The 20,952-nt window shown below is 38.1% G+C and overlaps 2 protein-coding genes and 1 non-coding gene across 3 annotated transcripts; all 3 read right to left on the reverse strand.

The window, feature by feature from the left end:
- Positions 1–2,391: 2,391 nt before the first annotated feature.
- LOC109057979 (eukaryotic initiation factor 4A-I-like) lies at positions 2,392–9,296 on the reverse strand. Its single transcript, XM_042727487.1, has 11 exons — positions 9,188–9,296; positions 7,670–7,718; positions 7,108–7,240; positions 6,664–6,803; positions 6,118–6,288; positions 5,840–5,947; positions 5,335–5,478; positions 4,904–5,041; positions 4,732–4,821; positions 4,380–4,459; positions 2,392–4,296 (listed from the first exon to the last, which is right to left on the reverse strand). Exons 1-11 carry the CDS (start codon positions 9,208–9,210, stop codon positions 4,152–4,154), a joined length of 1,221 nt encoding a protein of 406 aa, XP_042583421.1. The 5' UTR covers positions 9,211–9,296; the 3' UTR covers positions 2,392–4,151.
- On the reverse strand, positions 5,109–5,244 carry LOC122138112. Its single transcript, XR_006155324.1, has one exon. It is a non-coding gene; the product is annotated as a small nucleolar RNA SNORD10 (small nucleolar RNA).
- An 837-nt stretch (positions 9,297–10,133) lies between the features above and the next one.
- On the reverse strand, positions 10,134–19,701 carry senp3b (SUMO specific peptidase 3b). Its single transcript, XM_042727486.1, has 11 exons — positions 19,502–19,701; positions 18,142–18,882; positions 14,188–14,340; positions 13,767–13,878; positions 13,514–13,661; positions 13,376–13,423; positions 13,033–13,110; positions 12,201–12,338; positions 10,987–11,070; positions 10,817–10,867; positions 10,134–10,592 (listed from the first exon to the last, which is right to left on the reverse strand). The coding sequence occupies exons 2-11, from the start codon at positions 18,842–18,844 to the stop codon at positions 10,482–10,484; spliced, it is 1,626 nt and encodes a 541-aa protein (XP_042583420.1). The 5' UTR covers positions 18,845–18,882; positions 19,502–19,701; the 3' UTR covers positions 10,134–10,481.
- Positions 19,702–20,952: the final 1,251 nt, after the last annotated feature.

The following is a 20,952-nucleotide window of genomic DNA, read 5'->3' on the forward strand; positions in this document are numbered from 1 at the left end:
TATTGCTTTTTAAAACCAGTGTTTTCATGGGTTTGAATATGTATGTCCAAAACAAGTTACAACACAGTTGTTTTTCCTAAGCGCACACAAAAGATAACCACCCATTCAGCTGGGCTCTAAGCTGCTCAAACACTGCTACCTGAATCAACCTGTAAGGGAGAATCAACATGAGTTCTCTGACTGAACTGAAGAAATACTGCGTCTAGACTGTTTTTGCTTATTTGTTCTTCTGTTGTGTTTGTGTGTGCAGTTCTTCCCTGAATTGTACATTCTAAAACGAAATAATCGTTCGTCTTCTAATGTACAAGCAACTTCTTTTAATAACTATAATTCTCATAGTGTTTGGATGCAGTGTTTAAAATACAAATTTAGTTTTATTTAATTAAAGTTAAGATATATTCAATCAATTATATGTCGTTTACATCAATTTTAACTTTAGCGTCATTATTTTGTAATAATTTCTGAAATAGAAATTATACATTCGATTTTAAACAATTAAATTGTATAATCTGTTATATTTAATAAATTCTATGTTAATTCTATAAATTATAACACCATTTTTGTTTAAGAATTTCTGAAATATAAATGATAAATTCCACAAAAAGCTGATGAACAGAATATTCCAAGAACGTTTATTTCATTAGAATAAGAAAGTAGTTTCATTCAGTCTTAATTAAATATTTGAACACTTTCTTGATTTGACAGTAACTGTACTGAGAAGTTTTGATTCTTTTTCTTTCTGTAAATAGTAAATTTAATCATCATCCCTTGCAACAAGAAGATTTGGATGGTTAATTTTTTTTTGCAAATAATAAAAGTCACAAAAATTTACAGAGGTATAGTTTTTGTTGTTGTTTTAACAATGTTTGGAAGCAAGCATGTATTAGTATGTATATAGTGTATTAATACCTTTTTAGAGTTGTTTTAATCTGTGAACAATGAAATTCTAAACGCTATGTAATTATTTGAGGCAAATATGACATTTTGATTTGAATTAGGAAACCCAATAGAGTAAAAGAACAAAAAATTAAGTGGCCTTAAAATGAAGAGACTGAGTTCACAATAAATTACAATGGCCTGAAGAAAGGAGGACGGATGAGGAAAAGCTTGAGGAGAAGGGAGAATGGCAAAGATAAAGAAGAAAAGAGAGACTGAGAGGGGAAGAGGGCAACTTGGAGAGAGTGCAGTTTGTCTCTGAGTCCTCTCTGACAGGCCGAGTGAATGGGGCCTCTATTCTCTCCCTTCTTATGTAAATGGAGGCTTCAGTCTCCTAGCCATCCGTCACTGCACAGAAAGACCCTGGCAGGCCCTTTACGAGCCTCCTGCTCGCATAATCCCTGAGCCCACAATCATGCGCCCAGCAGGGGTAGAGGGGGGAAGTGGTGGGTGGGGGTTACCATGCAGACAGTGAAAGTGTTCGGCAGGCCACCTACACTGAGCACACATAATCAAAACATTTCTCATAAGGTGTATAGCCCTCAGGCTCTGAGAGGTTGTTATGCCTCCGACGGAGGGCTGTGATTGGAGAAAGAATGTCAGAAAAGAAGACTGTGGGTATAAAAGGGCAGGAAAGAGAGGGGATTGGTACAAAGAATTGAATGAAGGGGACGTGGGACAGGGGTACACGATGTGGGAATTAACATAGTGTTTGTGTGATAGACAGGTGAATGAGGGCCCACGCATTATGTCGGGGGATGTTGGTGGAGCGATCTCGCTGAAGTGATCAAAAGTTGCAGCCGTGGAATTGTAATGACAGGCCTTCTCAGAGTTTGGATAACTATTGGCTCGCATATGTGTGAATAGTACATTTCCTAATACATCCTCATGTGCTGGAATGACAGGTCCAGTCTGATTGGTATGCGTCCTGGGTTTGGGGCACAGCTGAAAGCTGCTTTCTCTCCTGTGGATAAGATGGTGTACAGATCTGCCCTCCTGTGGACGCGCTCAGAACTGGCCATCTCTCGGCTCTTGGTTTGAGAAGTGCTTCTCTCAGGAGCTCTTCAAAGTAAACTGTGCATCTGATTTAGCATAATGATATAATGACTTAGCATTTACTTATTTAACAAAGTTCAAATACATCTGTTATTAAAACACAGCATCATAACACAAGGTGGTCATTCTGCCACTTACTGTGATCAGTTGGCACTTATTTCCAAGTGTCGTCCATGTATCCAAAAAAATCTTTTTATCTTTGAAACTACACAGAAAAGACAAATTAATTATGGCATAGTTTATTATTAAGTACTTGCATATGTTTGAATGTATTTACATAATCTTATTTTCAAATATATTTATACAAATTTCCTAGCCATCACCAAAAATCTTTTATTGTTCAAACGTGGCTGGCTGTGGAACAAGCAAGATCCAAATAGTAAATAAAATGTAATTGGATTGAACGATAAATATATGAACCTGTTTATTGTGTATTTGAAACATTCAGTTTATTAGTACTATGACAAATCATATGGTTTTGTTCATGACTGACAAACATGCATCACAAGTTTACGTTAGAACTATTTAAAGGCATAGCTGACCCCAATATGAAGGTTTTCTGAACATTTTATTCAACCTCAGTTTCTTCAACACATTTCACTTCACAAGACATTGGTTGTGGATTATTTGATGTTTTTAAATCAGCTGCTTTGACTCATTCTGAGGCTACTATTCACTGCAGAGGATCCACAGGTGAGCAAATGATGTCATTTTAATTTCCCATCATCCTTAACATTGAGAAGATTTGTTCAGCTGTAACTGAACATTTATCATGCCTACCATATAACCCACATCACATCAAACACCATTTGAATGATGAAAGTCGTGAGTGAGTGAAATGTTGCCGGGGGGTGGGGGGGGAGTAGAGCAAAAGATATTTAATATTCTGTGAAATAAAAAAAAACAAAGTTCAACCATGACGGGAACCACAAACACATGCTTGGAGATCTCATACTCGTATTGCAAGATGAAACCACTCTTGCAGTAAATTAAACCCAATGAACGAGTAAGAGTCAGCTTAGCATGTTAAAAATGGGAAATACCTTTATTTCAGACCATTAAAATAAATACTATACAGAGTCCAATGTAGAAAAGACTTAATACATGGCTTCTGTCTCAAAAAAGGTTAATAATTATCACATTTGTAATAAATTTGTTTAAAAAAATAGCACTGACCAATGTAAACCCCACATCCAAACCCACCCAACAAAACAGGCATTTTTTTTTAACAATATGAAGACAATGATCTCTATATACTCTACTACTGCAGTTTGGTCCTTTACATATTTAGACCCATCCAACACAGTTTGGTGAGGTAGGTTGTAGGAGCAACACTCCTCGATAGGACTTTGATGCAGAGAAAATCTGAGGCAATACAATGGTGGGTTGTTAACCAGCCATACCAATCATGCCAAATTCATTTTTAATGCCTTGAGCCACCCATCCCGCCAGAGTAAAGCCTATTTACAAAAATCAAAAGGCTACAACCACGCATACAGGACAACACAAGAGATGTAACCGAACAATCGGACCAGGAGAAAATGACCACCTTTTGCAACTTTACAATCTGGTTTGTGCTCACAATCCAGCCTCCTCTTTTTTTTTTTTCCCCTCAAGCAGAACTTACAGCACTAAGATGCTTCTGTAAGAGGAAGATAGCAGTGAAGATTTGGAATAAGAGTCCAAGTCCCCCATATTAAATGAATGAGTAATTCTGTATTTTACATCCTTTGCCCTGTGTTAACCCCCCCCCCCCCCCCCCCCCAAAAAAAAATTCAATGTAAAGTCGCATCTCAAAAATGGTTAAACCAACACGATCAAGAAAAGCAGGGCATGTCTTCAATCCATATGCCAGTCAGTGCATTAACATTTACACCTAACATGCAAATAAGCCCTGCAATGCCTCCTCGATCAGTAGATGGCACCACTCAAAAAGGGCAAGATTAAATGAGCCTTAGGAATAATGAGTATTCATTCTGAATAATTGAGTGATGTGGCAGACATACTGGATTTATGAAAAAGCACACCCTCAGAATAAACAGTACTTGATTTGTGAGGGAGTTGCGCGAAAAGGGATGTGGGTTGAAATAAGACTAAAGAGGAAAGGGAGGAGATATAGAGAGAGGAAGAAAAAAACAAACAAAAAAAGGGCTGTGGTCTTAGATAAGATCAGCAACGTTCATGGGCATTTCCTCCACGGTTGTATTGTAGAAGGTCTCGATGTCTCGGAGTGTACGCTTGTCATCTTCAGTGACCATGTTGATAGCAACGCCCTTTCTGCCAAAACGGCCACCACGTCCAATTCTATACAAATAAAGCACCGTTATTACACAACAGCCAGAATTGCACAAATCAGTCAAAAAGCACAGAAAGAGCTCTTGATTTACCGGTGGATGTAGTTTTCCCTGTTGGTTGGAAGGTCATAGTTGATAACCAGGGAAACCTGCTGAACATCAATGCCTCTTGCCTGAAAGTATTTAAGACACTTCAGTCCACTTACAGATTCAAGAACAAAAGCAGTCAACTAACAATCTAAAGATATTTAAAAGCACAGATTTTGCATGTGAATGTCAACTGCTTTATAGTCGTGTTAAGGGACTTGGCGGCCCAGGCACTGTGGAGAGCAGTTAGAATAGTCTCCCAAAGACCTTGATACCCATCACAGCACAGAATGCTGGTGGAAGAGGGATCCTTGGTGTGACATCTCAGAACTGTGGGTGAAGGTAAAAGGTAGCTTACCAGCAGGTCAGTAGTGATGAGGACTCGGCTGGAGCCAGAGCGGAACTCTTTCATGATGACATCCCTCTCCTTCTGCTCCATGTCACCATGCTACGAAAACAAACAGTGCATAGTTCATAAAACGTACACATGTATAATTACCAGAAAGTCACATCATGTGACTGTCACTCACCAGTGCAGAAACGGTAAAGTCTCTTGCATGCATTTTCTCAGTCAACCAGTCCACCTTTCGTCGGGTGTTGATGAAAATTACAGCCTGTGTGATGGTCAGGGTTTCGTAAAGATCACACAATGTGTCCAACTTCCACTCCTGAAAAACAGAGAGATCTTAGCCAAAAAAAAAAAAAGACACCTCAGCTCTGCCATTACGTGGTGCTGTTTTCAGACTAAAGTTAAGATCATGTTCCCAGAGTCCTACAGGCTCAAATGCACAGCTAAGCAAAACGCTTATCAGACACAGAGCACGGCAGGATGTCTGGGATCAGTTGACACGCATGGGGATCATCACAAAACAGCATTACCATTTCAGTAAAAAATGACTGCAACTTTGGACAACAACAAATTGGACTGCTTTGAGATACAAATATTCATTTCTCAACTCACCTCTTTTTCAACATTGATGTAGAACTGCCGGATACCCTCAAGGGTCAGCTCTTCCTTTTTAACTAGGATACGAATAGGATCTCTCATGAATTTTGTGGTCACCTCCAGCACCTCCTGAGGCATGGTGGCAGACAAAAGAATCACCTGGGAAAAGAAAAACCATGCATAAGTTATAGCTTACAAAATGAGTCAACACAAACCACAACTTGAAAATGACTATAACAGGAAAAAGGTAAGTTTACAGTCATGATCATCTTAGCTGACTGGAGTAGTTTTGACCAAGACAAACATCTTGAACGCACAGCAAATAAAACTATTTAGGATATAAAATGTAAGCTGCTTAATAGTCATGAAGAGGGACCCATGAGCCCAATCAAAGTGGAGAGCAGTTACATTACTCTACCAAAGATTATGATTCCCATCACAGCACACAAAGCTGGTAGGAGAGGGACTTTGGTGTGGGCTCCAAGAAAATCAAACCAAAAAAATAATCAAATTAGTTTACCTGAGTATCTGTGCCCAACTTCTGAAAGATCTCATAGATCTGGTCCTTGAAACCACGGCTTAACATTTCATCTGCCTCATCCAGCGCAAACATCTTTATATATTTTGGCTGAAAAAATTTATATATTTGGGAGCTGACATCAAAGTCATTTCCAAGCCATTAGCATAAAGAAGGTTATTAAACTTATAATTTAACAACAAGAGTACAGGTAGTTAAGAATTCTAGTACAAGTCTCAAATAAGACAGTCCACTGAAACAAGCGATTGTCATCCGCACTTACAAAGATATCTGCGGTTGAGCATGTCAAACACACGGCCAGGGGTTCCAACCACTATGTGGGGCACATCAGCCTGGAGCTTCTGAACATCATTACGGACATTGGTGCCACCAATGCAGGCATGGCAGCTTGCCCCCATGTAGTCTCCAAGAGCCAGTACAACCTTCTGAATCTGAGGAAGACAAAAACATTAGCAATAGCTAAAAGATCAACGCCATTTAACTTTAACTGGATCTGAAAAACCACCTGTGCTCAAGTCACTGCAAAATGACGCAAAATATCTTAAGAGATCTGACAAGTATCTGTGCCCATACCATGAAACAGTCTTTTCTCACTATGTTGAGCTGACTGGGATGAATATGGCCTTTATGTTCTCTGCCCCTAACAGATATAAGACTCTGTGTCATTGACAGACACAGCCTTGCCCAGTGATAGGGGACATGCTTAAGCTCTTGCCACACTTTGTCTTCTGTCTCTAAAACCTCCAACAAAAAGGCAGAACTAGTACAGAGTACTATAACAAACCTGAATGAGTAACGGTTCTCACCTGTTGGGCAAGCTCTCTGGTAGGAGCCAGCACCATAGCTTGTGTAGCCTTCATCTCCACATCAATATGCTGCAGGATGGAGATAGCAAAGGTGGCTGTCTTTCCTGTGCCAGACTGAGCCTGTGCGATGACATCATACCCTACAGAAAAAATAAAAATAAAAAAAAGCTGAATATTAACAAATGCCCATTCAATCACTTGGAGTTTCACAATTACATGCTACAGTACCAAGGCAGCTTGTGCCCATACCATGAAACAGTCTATGCCTCACTGAACTGAGTTGACTGGGATGAATATAGGCTTTATTTCATTTGCCCTTACTAGATATAGGTCAGTGTCACCGACAGACACCGCCTTGCCCAATTAATAAGGGTGTGAATTAACTGATCTTATATTACAGAATAGATGACTAAAACGCAGACAGACCAATTAAGTTTTACATACCCTTGATACAAGGGAGAATTGCCCTCTGCTGAATGGCGGAGGGTTTCTCAAAACCATAAGCATAGATTCCTCTGAGAAGAGCCTCTCGCAGGTTCATATCATCAAAACTATCAACAATCTCCTTCCAGTTGCTCTGTAAAAAAAAAAAAAAAAAAAAAAAAAACACACAAACTTATCAATATTATTTAAAGGGGGGGGATCTCCAAACATAGCAAGTGGACAAACATCTGTGCCCATATCAACAGTCTTTTCTCACTGTCTTGAGCTGACTGGGATGTATATGGCCCTGATTTGCTCTGCCACTAACAGATAAGACTTTGAGCCATTAACAGACACAGCCTTGCCCAATGATAGGGACATGCTTATAAAACTGAAGGGTTTGCCACACTTTTTTTTTTTTTTTTGAAAAAGTCTGCTATACTTAAGGAAAAGGAAAACTTTTCAAGTTACAACAAACCTGAATCAATTCTTACCGGTTTATAATAAAACTAAAGAATAAAAAAAAAAAAATCAAACTTGCTTATTTAAACTATAGGTGAAATGGCTTTTAAGAGTCACCAACCTCAATGACACCATCTGGCTCCATCCCCTCAGGGCCATTGTCTCTGGGTCTGAAATGAGAGGTTGTAATTAGTACAGTTTACTTAAAATTCATTCCACATTAAGTTGTGAGCAAAATAAAAAGACACCACCAAGGGGCACATTTTCACAAACGTAAGACTAAAAGTAGATTGAGTGGATTCTAAACCAGTATCGAGTTACCCAGTCCCTTGGAGTGTAGGGGGATTACCTACAGCCAGACAACCGATACATGTTTTAATCTATTGTTAAGATGTCTAAAACAACTTCTTTAAACGATAAATTTCAGGCAAAAACTAAACCTTAACTTACTCAAACACACGACTTTGTCTATGGAACACAAAAGGGGAATGACAGCCTCAGTCACCGTTCACTTTCATTGTAACGTTACCATTTCCCATAAAATGAAAGTAAACGGTGACCGAGGCGATCATTCTGTCCAACGTTTTCTTTTGGGTTGCAAGGGGGGTAAATTCACATCGTTTTCGATGACGATTTCAATTTTAATCATTCGCGATACTCATAAAATAGCGTTAGTTATTTAAGACACTGGTATCGTAACCTCGTAAAACGACCGAGAGGCAGCCATTTTCGCTCAGCGCCATTACCAACGTGGCTCCACTAAATCACATTCACGCGTCGGTAACAAATCAATCATTTAAAAGGAGGTTATTATAAAATGCGATATAAAATAAGATTGTGCGTCAACTCAATATTATACCAATAACGTTACATGACGACATTTGTTTCTAGAGCAAGGTTATACTAGTAATATTTTCACCAACGGCACGGATTCTCTTTTTCTTAAAAAAAAAAAATTTGTCTATCATTTCATGTTATATAGAAATTTTTAGTTTTAAAAGAGGCCTATCTGACGTTAGGCCTTGGGCCTACACTGCCAGACCACCCTTTTGTCTCGCCCAAGAAAGGCCATGTGCCCTACATAGTTTCTCATTTTTAGGCCTACATCTTCAAACAAAACACAGATTTAATATTACATAACACCAGACACTGAGTGTTCTCACGTAAAGCACATTACAATAAATATTAAAAATGCAGGTAATCGGTTTAAAGTGGGGAGAAGGGAGCGACCATGTGCCGCATGGACGCGCCGGTCACACGAGGAACTGAACGAGCGCGTGAGACACGTTGCGTCACAAGAACCGGCATTCTAACGGAACATCGAACAGACGTTACAAAACCATTTTAAAAGACCTTTCCACAAACTTCACGGATATAACAAAAACAAACCGACTTGTACTTAACACTAACGTTACCTGGTGAACACACGCTTTTCTAAACCATTTTAACGAGGCGGGAACAGACAGAGAACGAACGTGCCAAACCGGCTGATAATGCTAGCTTTTGAATCGCTGATGAAAGACAAATATCCAATATTCTCAAACAAATCATGTGAAATCAGTGATACTAACTGATTATTTAAAGTAAACGGGCTCTATTACCACAAATACGGAAAAAATCTTCGACCACGCTATCTTACCTATCTTCATGTTCAGACGACATTATTACAAAGGACTGTACACTGGCGGAAACACGCAACTACTTAAACCGTGACGACCGCCAGAGCTCATTGATTGGACATCGTCCCGATCAGTCAATTTATACACCCGCCCACCGTGACTTCCCATTGGTCCAGAAGCGATTGATACCGCCCTGGTTCATAAGTGCCTGTTTGAAGACGTCACGAAAATCCTAGCCGGAAGTTCAACCAGTTTTGCACTTTCTTTAAGAAATTTGACGTTTGGTTTTCAAGAATATACCTTTTAAAAATGACCAGTGTTCTAATTAGTAAAATAGCTAAATTCATAATTAATTTACAAAGTGTAAATATCTTTTTTTCAGCCCTGAAATTTGAGGTGAAAATATTTTCATATTTTAAAAAATGTGACTAAAGCAACAAGATAGGAGAACCAATTTGATAAAGGAATTTTAATCGACCATAAAGGTACTTTCATAATGTTCGTGTGTCTATATATATTTTTTTATATCATTTTGTGTTTCAGTTTGCCCTCTCAGTTTTTTTGTTTGCTTTTGAACTGTTGCTAACAGTATTTAAATAAAAAAAAATGTAAAAAAAAATATTACTATGTCAAACACTAATGTGTTCACGTCCAGAAAATACAGAGATGACCCTTCCCTCATTACACGAGACCTGTTTTCCTGTACATTAATGTTGCAAGGGAATCATTTATGATTCACAGCTGGTGTTACTAGTGGGTTATTTAATAGTCCATATAAATATGCTTTGAGGAAAAAACAGCTTACTGGTATTATTTCCAGTTTGAATAAGGGTGAACACAGCATAACTGGAGAATACGTCACTGACATGTTGATTCCGTAACCTTTCATGGCCTTTTCATGTCCTCATTAATTGCAACGTGACTAACAAAATAATAATTTAAGTGTTCTGATGAGTACACAGATCATTATTTTCTTAAGACGATTTATTAAGAACAAAACTGCAGACATGATTTGTCGCTTGCATTAGAGCACAGTTACTCTCATGCCAAGATTTCAGATCAGGAGTTTTGCAACATCTTTATACACAGAAAAAAAAGCAAAAACAGAGTGTTCCATTCTATCATTCTATCAGGCTGTCAATCCCCTCAGATCTCTCAGTCAAGATGTTGGGCTCCAGTACAAAAACAAACAAAAAGTTATTCAAAATGAAAACAAACGTGAGCGAGGATGAAATATCCTCGGTGTGAAGTCTCTCAGGCTTTTCGGACAAATGGATCTTTTTCTCCTCTGGCTGTGCAGTCTTTAGACAAATATCACAGTGACAGCTTGCAATGACACAGTTCTTTGTACATAAGTCTCCTCAGCTTGGGCATGTCCTGTTGAGTGAAGCTGAAGGGCTGACCCAGTGCGAGACACTTGCAATACTAAAATGGAGGTGGAGGGGAAAAAAAAGAGAGAGAAATAAGAGGCAAATCTTGTGTGTGTAACTGATCTCAAACAACATATGTTCTGACACATTTCTTGTGGTTTTTAATAGAGCTTAATGGATTCTCCTCAGGATAAACAGCTATAAATGTACTGTGTTAGCTCATCTGAATCTTATCAACCACTCATAAAACTTCAGAATGAAGATGGTGTATATAAATACCTGCAGGACAAATGCACCACAGTCACTGTCATTATTCTGTCTGCCAACGTTCTGTAACAAAAAAAAGAGAGGCTCTATCAATTGTCATTTAAACAACTGAACAGCATTAGACATTACAAAAAGGTCAAGTAGCAATTTATGGTATCAGTCACTGCAATGACTGGCCTCACCATTTTAAAAAAGCCTTTCCACCCTGTGAGAAAATCTCTCTTCTCTTTTATCATGGCTTCTGCCTGCAGGTATTTAAAAATATGCTGTGGAGAGAAAAAATGTCACTTAGCTGAGATAAATTGCAAACATAAAAACAAAGGTTAAGAATGTATTACTTATTATATACCTGTTTCTGATGCAGAAAAGCTAGTTCATGCATTCATGACCTCTAGACTGGACTATTGTAATGCGATGCTAGGTGGTTGTCTGCATCTTCAATAAACAAGCTACAGGTAGTCCAAAATGCAGCGGCTAGAGTCCTTACCAGGTCAAGAAAATATGATCATATTACCCCAATTCTACAGTCTCTGCACTGGCTACCTATTAAGTTCCGTATCAGTTACAAATTATTATTACTTACTTATAAGGCCCATAATGGCTTAGCTCCTGCGTACCTAACTAGTCTTCTACCATGCTACAATCCATCATGCTCCCTAAGGTCACAAAACGCAAGACTTTTGGGAGTTCCTAGGATAGCAAAGTCCACTAAAGTAGGTAGTTTTTCACATTTGGCTCCTAAACTCTGGAATAGCCTTCCTGATAATGTTCAGGGTTCAGACACTCTCTCTCTGTTTAAATCTAGATTAAAAACACACCTCTTTGGCCAAGCATTCAAATAATGCATCTCATAATTTTGGACCACAGTTATATCTGATCAAATGCACATTATTATTCTTTAGCTTGGGTTAAACTAATTAATTTTACTTGGCTGGAACAGCAGCTACGCTAATTATGTCTCTATTTGTTACTCTGTTTTGCCACGGGATCCAGAACACCTGAGAAGAGATGATGCCAACTCCTCAGAGGACCTCAGATGATGCTAACCCTAAAACAGCATACAGAACTACCACATTTTGCTATAAGTTTGATTGCAAAATTGCTGTTAATAGTGTTAATCATCTGTTTATTTACATCTTTAATAGATTTTTCCTAACTTTTCTGCCGTATGCACATAAACAGAGTCATCACTGATAAGCTACTACTAAATATTGTAGAAACTTAATTTTCTGTAAAGTTGCTTTGCAATGATTTGTATTGTAAAAAGCGCTATACAAATAAATAAATTTGAAACTTGTACTGTTTTAGACAATACACACAATTTCAAAGAAATTTCACTGTAGGTGGACAAGCTTTTGACTGTACAGAAAACCCTATATTTTTGTAGGGCTTTTACCTTGGGGCAGCGGCGATTAAGGGTTCGCTGAGAATCGAAGTACGTGATGGAGCGCTGTTTAATATCAACCGAGATCAGAGACCAGTGCACTTCTAAATGAATGGGAATCAACAACAGATCCTTCTGGAAGATGTCCACCTAAAACATGTTTGTACTTGAATAAATAAAAGCATATCAAGAAAAAAGTACTGCTGATTTGCTTTAAGGATTATCACTAAGAACGGACCCAAATTATGCACATAATAAGAGGATACACTTCAAAAGTATGGGGTCAGTAATTAATCAAAAGTAAAAGAAAGATATTTATAATACACTGCAAATAAATGCTTTTCTTATGAATTTCTATTCATCAAAGTATCCTCAATCCTCAAAAAAACAATTTCCACAAAAATATTAAGCAGCTTTGCCATCAAGTCACGTTTTAAATAGTGCTGTCAGACGATTAATCGCGATTGATCGCATCCAAAATAAAAGTTTTTGTTTACATAATATGTGTGTGTGTATGTTGTATATTTATTATTTAAAGACACACATGCAGTATATATTTTGAAAATATTTACATGTATATATTTGTACTCATACAAATTATATCATATAGAAATATATTTAATATATAAACGTAACATTTTTCTTAAATATATACATGCATGTGTGTGCATTTATATATAATATATAAATATACACTGTACACACACATACATTATGTAAACAAAAACTTATTTTGGATGCGATTAATCGCTTGAAAGCCCTAGTTTTAAAATATATTAAAATGATGCCTCTTAAACAGTAGCACCCATCAAATAAAATATTAAGAGGTTTACAGTTTTCTTACATTCTTTGTCCATCGTTTCACTCCATCATAGCCTTTGGTTCTCAACTTGTCGTAAAAGAAACTGTTAAAAAAGTGCACCTGGGAATGGAAATGAAATTAGACAAAGCACTAAACACAACTAAATAAAAAAAATAACTTTCCCTGGCAATCAACAACAACAACGATAAAACTGTACTACTACTACTTAAAAATGTTCACTTCTTATATACTTTGATTACTGAACAGTGTAGGATACATTTGTATTTCACAACCTTTGTTACTAAGGTTTAACTAGGATCAGATGAACTAATATGAAAATAGGAGAATTACATAAGAGAAATGAGAAAAAACTAAAAATAATCACCTTTTCAGGCACTGAATCCATCACAAGGTCTCCATACATGTTCATGATCTTAAGAAATCAGATGAAAGAACAATGTGTGCATTAAGCAGGACAGAGAAAAGCAGAATTGTGAAAAATATATTATAACTCAAAACTCACCTGGTCATTGAGCCAATTCTGTCCATAGAGGGTGCTAAGATCATCCATTGTCAGAACATGACGCTTGTAATTCACCCGAAAGCCTTTCACCATTGCAGTCCCTGGTGATCTCTGGTAGGACTGAATTAAATGTTGCACCATGACTTTCCTGTGGACACATGGTAAAGAAAAAACAAACAAAACTTTAGTAATTTCCAAAGATGTATGCACAAAGACATATATATTTGTATTTGAGGTTGTGCATGTGTGAGACCTGTGGGGCTGAGAGAAGTCCTCACTGAAGATGCCCTTCAGTTCCTCAACAATATCATCTGAATGTACGGGAATTAGACTTCCATACTTTTGAAGGTACTCATCAAGAAGACCTGAGAAATAAATATATGCATGCATGAGGTACAACCAACACAGAGTTTAGAACATGTTATGCATTTAAACACCAAATTATGTGAGAAAATTCATTTGTCTACTTAAACAGGCAGTCTGAATGATTTGGAAATGAAATAAAGCTCTAAAAAATCTTTTTTTATGTCAACAGCTTAAGTATAACATCCACTTTAGACTGCAATCTTGCTGAGATCTAAAGATCTATAATATCACTGGACATACTTCAATATCATAACCTAAGAGATAAGATAGGATATGTTTCTGCAGCTTTTAGAGAAAAAGAGTTCTACCTTGGACATAAGACCTGTGTTCCTCTGAAAGGGTTATCTCCATCCTCTGAGTGGTGGGCTTCAGGGGCATAGAAAGATATTTTCGACCCCCACTGACTGTTGAACTTGACTGAGAATCCCCATGATAACCATTGAAACCAGAGAAATTGTTTTCTGTGGAGAGAGAACAAACATATAATATAATGCAGTTTTGACTGCAATACTATTATACACACACACACACACACACAAACACACACAGTAGTCAACATTTGAAGTAGATCAAAACAGTTCATCAAAGTTGTCTTAAGACAAGAACGCATTTTGGTCTTAGGACAACTTTGATGAAAGGGTTTGATCCACTTCAAATGTTGACTAGTGTATATATATGCAGTGCCTTGCGAAAGTATTCATACCCCTTCATTTTTTTTTCCACATTTTGTTATGTCGCTGCCTTATGTTAAACTGCTTTAAATTACTTTTTCTCCACATCAGTCAACACTCCATACACCATAATGGTAAAGCAAAAACCTTTTTTTTTTTTTTTTTACATCTCTGCAAATTTATTAAAAATAAAAACTTAAATTATTCCATTGCATAAGTACTCATGCCCTTGTCTGGGACAGCTGAAATTTAGCTCAGGAGCATTCATATTGCTTGTAAATGTTACTACACTTCAAGTGAAGATAACCTGTGGCAAATTCAATTGAATGGGTATGATTTGGAAAGGTACACACATCTTAATAAAAGGTCTAAAATCTGATCACGCATTTCAGAGCAAAAACCAAGCCCTGATGTCAAAAGAACTGCCTGTAGAGCTCAGAAACAGGTTTGTATCAAGCCACACATCTGGGGAAGATATCAGAAAAATGTTTTGCTTCATTGAAGGGACATAGAAGCATGTAGTCCCTTCCTAGAGCTGGTCTCCTGGCCAAACTGAGCAACTGATGGAGAAGGGCTTTGGTTTGAGTGGTGAATCGCTGCAACACTCCACCGATCTGTGCTTTATGGCTGTGTGGCCAAACTCAATCCTCTCTTCAGTGAAGACACATGAAAACACACTTAGAATTTGCAAAACAGCACCTAAAAGACCCTAAGACTGTGAGAAACAATATTATCTGGTCTGATGAACCTCAATTCCAACCATCATGTTTGAAGGAAACCAGATCTGCTCATCGCCTGTGGAGTACCATCCCCAAAAGTAAAGTGTGCTGTTAGCAGCCTCATGCTGTGGGGCTGTTTTTCAGCGGCAGGGACTGAGGAACTCAGAGAAGGGCTGCACAATTAATCAAAATTAAAAGGCAATAAATCACGATAAGGCAGAAGTTGCGATTGTCGTGCATATCTTTCAGTGAAGCACAGTTCTGTGATCAGCAGTAAATATCCATCCAAAGGCCAGAGCGCCCTAAAAATCCAAATATGTCCTGAAGAAGAAATCCAGGAAATCGCTGCAGCTGAATAAACAGAAGATTTAACTGCTTTTAGTGATTTAACGTGACTAATAAACACACGACTGTGGCAATATATGGTTTATCTGAGTTCTTATTATTATAATTTACATCACAATAAAGTATATCTATAATTAAATGCTAATCGACATGGGAATTATCACTACTATGAATACAATGAAATACTGTGTGTCTTAAAGGGTTAGTTCACCCAAATATTAAAATTATGTCATTAATGACTCACCCTCATGTCGTTCCAAACCCGTAAGACCTCCATTCATCTTCGGAACACAGTTTAAGATATTTTAGATTTAGCCCGAGAGCTTTCTGACCCTCCATTGAAAATGTATGTACGGTATACTGTCCACGTCCAGAAAGGTAATAAAAACATTATCAAAGTAGTCCATGTGACATCAGAGGGTCCGTTAGAATTTGTTGAAGCATTGAAAATACATTTTGGTCCAAAAATAACAAAAATTACAACTTTATTCAGGATTGTCTTCTCTTCCGGGTCTGTTGTGAACGCGACTGCTGTGACTGTTGACGTACGACGCTGCGTCACTGCAGTGTTGTGAACGCGCTCACAACAGACCCGGAAGAGAAGAAAATGCAAAATGTATTTTCGATGCTTCAAAAAATTCTAACGGACCCTCTGATGTCACATGGACTTCTTTGAAGATGTTTTTATTACCTTTCTGTGGACAGTATACCGTACATTTTCAATGGAGGGACAGAAAGCTCTCGGACTAAATCTAAAATATCTTAAACTGTGTTCCGAAGATGAACGGAGGTCTTACGAGTTTGGAACGACATGAGGGTGAGTCATTAATGACATAATTTTAATATTTGGGTGAACTAACCCTTTAATTATTCTGTTTAAGAAGCCACATCATCTCACAGAAGAATTTATTTCAAACACTCGACTGACGTAATGAAGTGAGTTTGGAGTAAAAACATGTTATTGAATGTGGCATTTTCACGTGCTCTCAGATGGAGCAGCATTTACTACACAGAGCCGTAGTTCACTGAGAAGATACACAAACAGCTGTCATTATCGCAAACGATTTCGGCGACTTCATAATCCTACGATTATATCGTCTGCGATTATGGACACGATTTTGCATAGCTTGTCAGTGAACCACGGCTCTGTAAATGCTGCTCCATCTGAAAGCAGGTGATGGAGATTTACTACTAATCACAGAACCAGCTTTACTGACAAAATGCTAATGACAATCGTGATTAATCACGTTCGATTAATTGTGCAGCCCTACATCTAAAGCCCTATTCGCACGGAATCGGTCACGTCTGTAATTTGTAAAGTAAAAATTCCCCCGCAAAAGACCTACCATATTTCACTGAACACCGAGGTCCTGTGATAATATTAGTCCCGTGCGGATTGACATCTCTGTGATTTGGCCTGGATTTGGCGGGTCGTATATAATTTTTCGAGGTTTTTGTTTCCTGTGCGCCTTTTTATCCATCTTTCGCAAAGAATGGAGCTGCGTTGGAGTGTTTAATAGTATTTTGGGTGCTGTCATATCGCTTCACCATACAATTTGCATAAAGAGAAAGCTGAAAAGGTTTTGAGGTTAATGTGTTACAAATAAATCAAGCATAAAGCTTGAGATATTATTTTAACCCGGTGAAATGTAAATGAAGCGCAAGAACATATATACATATATTTATTTTATTTTATATTTTTTAATCTATCTGAACCATAGAACGGGACTCTCAAAGCCTTTAACATCTGGTTATCCGGGAGATAAGTCAGTAAATTTGAGTAAAATCACAGGCTTCGCTTATCCCGTGCGAATGCACCACACGAAATTCAGATGTGGGAGGGTAATTTCAAAAATATACAAGGTCCCTAGATAATACTAATCCCGTGCGAATAGGGCTTAAGTAGAAGAAAAGCACAATGCATCAAAATATTGAGATAGCCTTAATGAAAACCTAGACCAGAGCATTCAAAACCTCAGACTGAGCAGAAGGTTTACCTTCCAACAGGACAATGACCCTAAATACACAGCAAGAGTTGCTTATAGACAACTCTGTGAATGTCCTTGAGTGGCCCAGCCAGAGCCTGAGCTTGAACCCAATCAAATATTTCTGGAGGAAACTGAAAATGTGCATCGGCCCCCATCCAGCTTGAGAGGTGAAGAGATGAGGAGAAGAATGGCAGATAATAGCCAAATGATGATGAGAAAAGCTTGTCGCATCAAACAAAAAAGACTTGTAAAGAGACTGTAAAGGTGCTTCAGCTAAATATTTAGTTAAAGGTAAGAATACTTATGCAATGTACTTATTTCAGTTTTTTTATTTTTTATAAATATACGAAGTTGTGACAATTCTGTTTCTTTCTTTGTCAATATGGTGTATGGAGTGTAGATTGATGCGGGGAAAAAAGTAATTTAAAGCAGTTTAACATAAGGCAGCAACATATAACATGGAAAAAATGAAGGGGTTTGAATACTTTCGCAAGGCTCTGTGTATGTGTATATATATACGTTTTGTTATGTTGTCTCACCTGTTTCTGTTCCACTTTTCTCCAAACCTGTTTGTGATGAGCCCATGCTGTCACATCCCTGCTCATTCCGTCTCTTGCTGGCATAAAGGCTATACTGGCGCCACCTCCTTGCCCGTCGATACCCTAAGGTGCTGACCCACTGGGCCCGTTGTCTCCACGCTTTCCAATTCTGCACAAGCCGGTTGCGTAATCTAGCACTAGACCGTAGTCTTCGCCATCGCTTCAGCCTTTGCTGTCTAAGTCCATGAAGCCGAATCTGGAAGGGATTCTCAGGAAAGTCTCTGGCTTGGAATTTGGCCTCCCCTTCATGTGAGGACACCTGCTGCCGATAATTATTAGCGAACATGGCCTGCGGTTGTGATTCAAATGGCATTTGCCAGTCTTCCACTTCATCTTTTTCCTCCCATGGATCACATTCAGAATCGATCTCTTCCTCATCTTGTTCCTCTTCTTCCATATCTTCTTCATTCTCATCAAATCCAGCTTCTTCATCAAGAAACTCTACTGGTTCTATGTACTCTCCAGTCCAGACTTGCTCCTTGTGACCTAGTTTGAGGTGAATGGGGCTGGTGGCATTGGGAGGGGAGTTTGGATCCATTAGCCCTCCTCCCATGCCCCCAACACTGCTGGCTTCCTGGCTCACAGTCAAGGAGAGTTCCCCTTGCCAGCGGTTCTGGGCCAGGCTTCCACCGCTGTCTCTCATAGTCCACTGGCAACCTGCTACCTGCGCCAGCTCGCCGCCTGCAAGAGTGAGAATTAGGGTCATTTCAGTGCCCTGAATTTTGTTTCAGGTGCAGGCGGATAATTAGCATAATACAGATGTGTTACTTATACAAGACCAGGTATCACTCAGTCATATAGTGATTGGTAAAGTGAAGCAGATGTTAGCTACCTCATATCAATTTTGACATTTTAAATAGATACAATAGCATAATTTAAATACTGCTCTAAATTTACTCTAAAAGCATCAAATACATAGGGGCAGAACAGTTCACACGGAAAGCTGGTATTAGCGTTATTTGCCAGTATGCATCTCAAAGTAATTTAATTAATAGTAATTTAATAACCAAACATGACTCATGAAATTTGCAGATATATTCATGGACAATAGTAAACCGTTGCTATAAACGACTAAATGAACGGTGTACATGTCTCATACAGCTTCATATCCACGAAGCCTTTCAAAAGCCATTTCACATCTAAAAAACAATACACGCTCGTGTGTTTTGCAATAACGGTTGACGTTATAATTCACGGTTGGTTCGGTATTTTTCGTTTTCTAGCATGTGCAAATTTGCTAATTAGCTGACGAGCTAACAGCAGCCTACAGTCTCGTCAATTGCGCTCACACATCACTCACCTTTTACGTGCAGTTTTACACCAGTGCAAGATAATAGCACACACGGCAGCCTCGCCTTTATTTTCCACGAATTTGCAAATAAACCAAATTGTGCATTACGAGGATTTTCACCTCAATCAATGAATACAGTCGCGCTCTTTGCACGAAAGCATAAACAGAAACGCTGCGCGCAACTGATGACATCATTGGCCTCGTGTAATAATGGCGTTACCGACAAAATAAAGTATTAAAATTAAACCAAACGAAGATACTTGCAACATATTAATATACTAATATTGGATCAAATCGTGTGATGAAGCAAAAGAAGAATGAGCTGTAAATGTAAAAGGGGGGTTAAGCTGCTAATGAACTGCTGGAATAAAAAAAAATTAAGAAACGTATAAAAACTAATTTCGTTTTTTTCTAAATAAAGTATCTAGTATTTTCTTAAATATCTAGTCGATTAAAATGTGATTTTCATTAGCTGAATGGCTGTCTTATTTCAAATGGTATTATCCATTTCGTTTGTCAGTATCTGTTGTCTGACTAGATATGGTTAATTACAGGCTGCATATTTCCAGACCTGAGTCACAATATGATGGGAAGGAAGAACTTTGCACTAGAAAAATATTGCACTAGTTTGGTCTAAATGATGAGGCATTTCAATTGCAGCACGCAGTTGACTCAACATATTCACATTTAATGGGATTTCTCAGAACTCAGCAGTAAAACATCTCATATTATATATACACTAATATGGTTCACTATTGTATACAAAGATTTCCAATTATTTGTGTATTTGGTTTATTTTCAGATAAAATTACTGCTCACAGACAACACATATTTTGTTGATGGTATGTACAGGTGCTGGTCCTATAATTAGAATATCATTAAAAAGTTGATTTATTTGACTAATTCCATTCAAAAGGTGAAAATTGTATATTATATTCATTCATTACACACAGACTGCTATATTTCAAGTGTTTATTTCTTTTAATTTTGATGATTATAACTGACAACTAAAGGAAAATCCCAAATTCAGTATCTCAGAAAATTTGAATATTACTTAAGACCAATACAAAGAAAGGATTTTTAGAAATCTTGGCCAACTGAACATGAAAAGAATGATCATGTACAGCACTCAATACTTAGTTGGGGCTCCTTTTGCATGAATGTGGCACTGCTCAGGTGTTATGAGAGCCCAGGTTGCTCTGATAGTGGCCTTTAGCTCTTCTGCATTCTTGGGTCTGGTATATCGCATCTTCCTCTTCACAATACCCAAATAGATTTTTTTATGGGGGTTAAGGTCAGGCGAGTTTGCTGGCCAATTAAGAACAGGGATACCATGGTCCTTAAACCAGGTACTGGAAGCTTTGGCACTGTGTCCAGGTGCCAAGTCCTGTTTGAAAATGAAATCTGCATCTCCATAAAGTTGGTCAGCAGCAGCAAGCATGAAGTGCTCTAAAACTTCC

The sequence above is a fragment of the Cyprinus carpio genome, chromosome B7, assembly GCF_018340385.1.
Source record: "Cyprinus carpio isolate SPL01 chromosome B7, ASM1834038v1, whole genome shotgun sequence".
In the NCBI taxonomy this organism is placed as follows: Eukaryota; Metazoa; Chordata; class Actinopteri; order Cypriniformes; family Cyprinidae; genus Cyprinus; species Cyprinus carpio.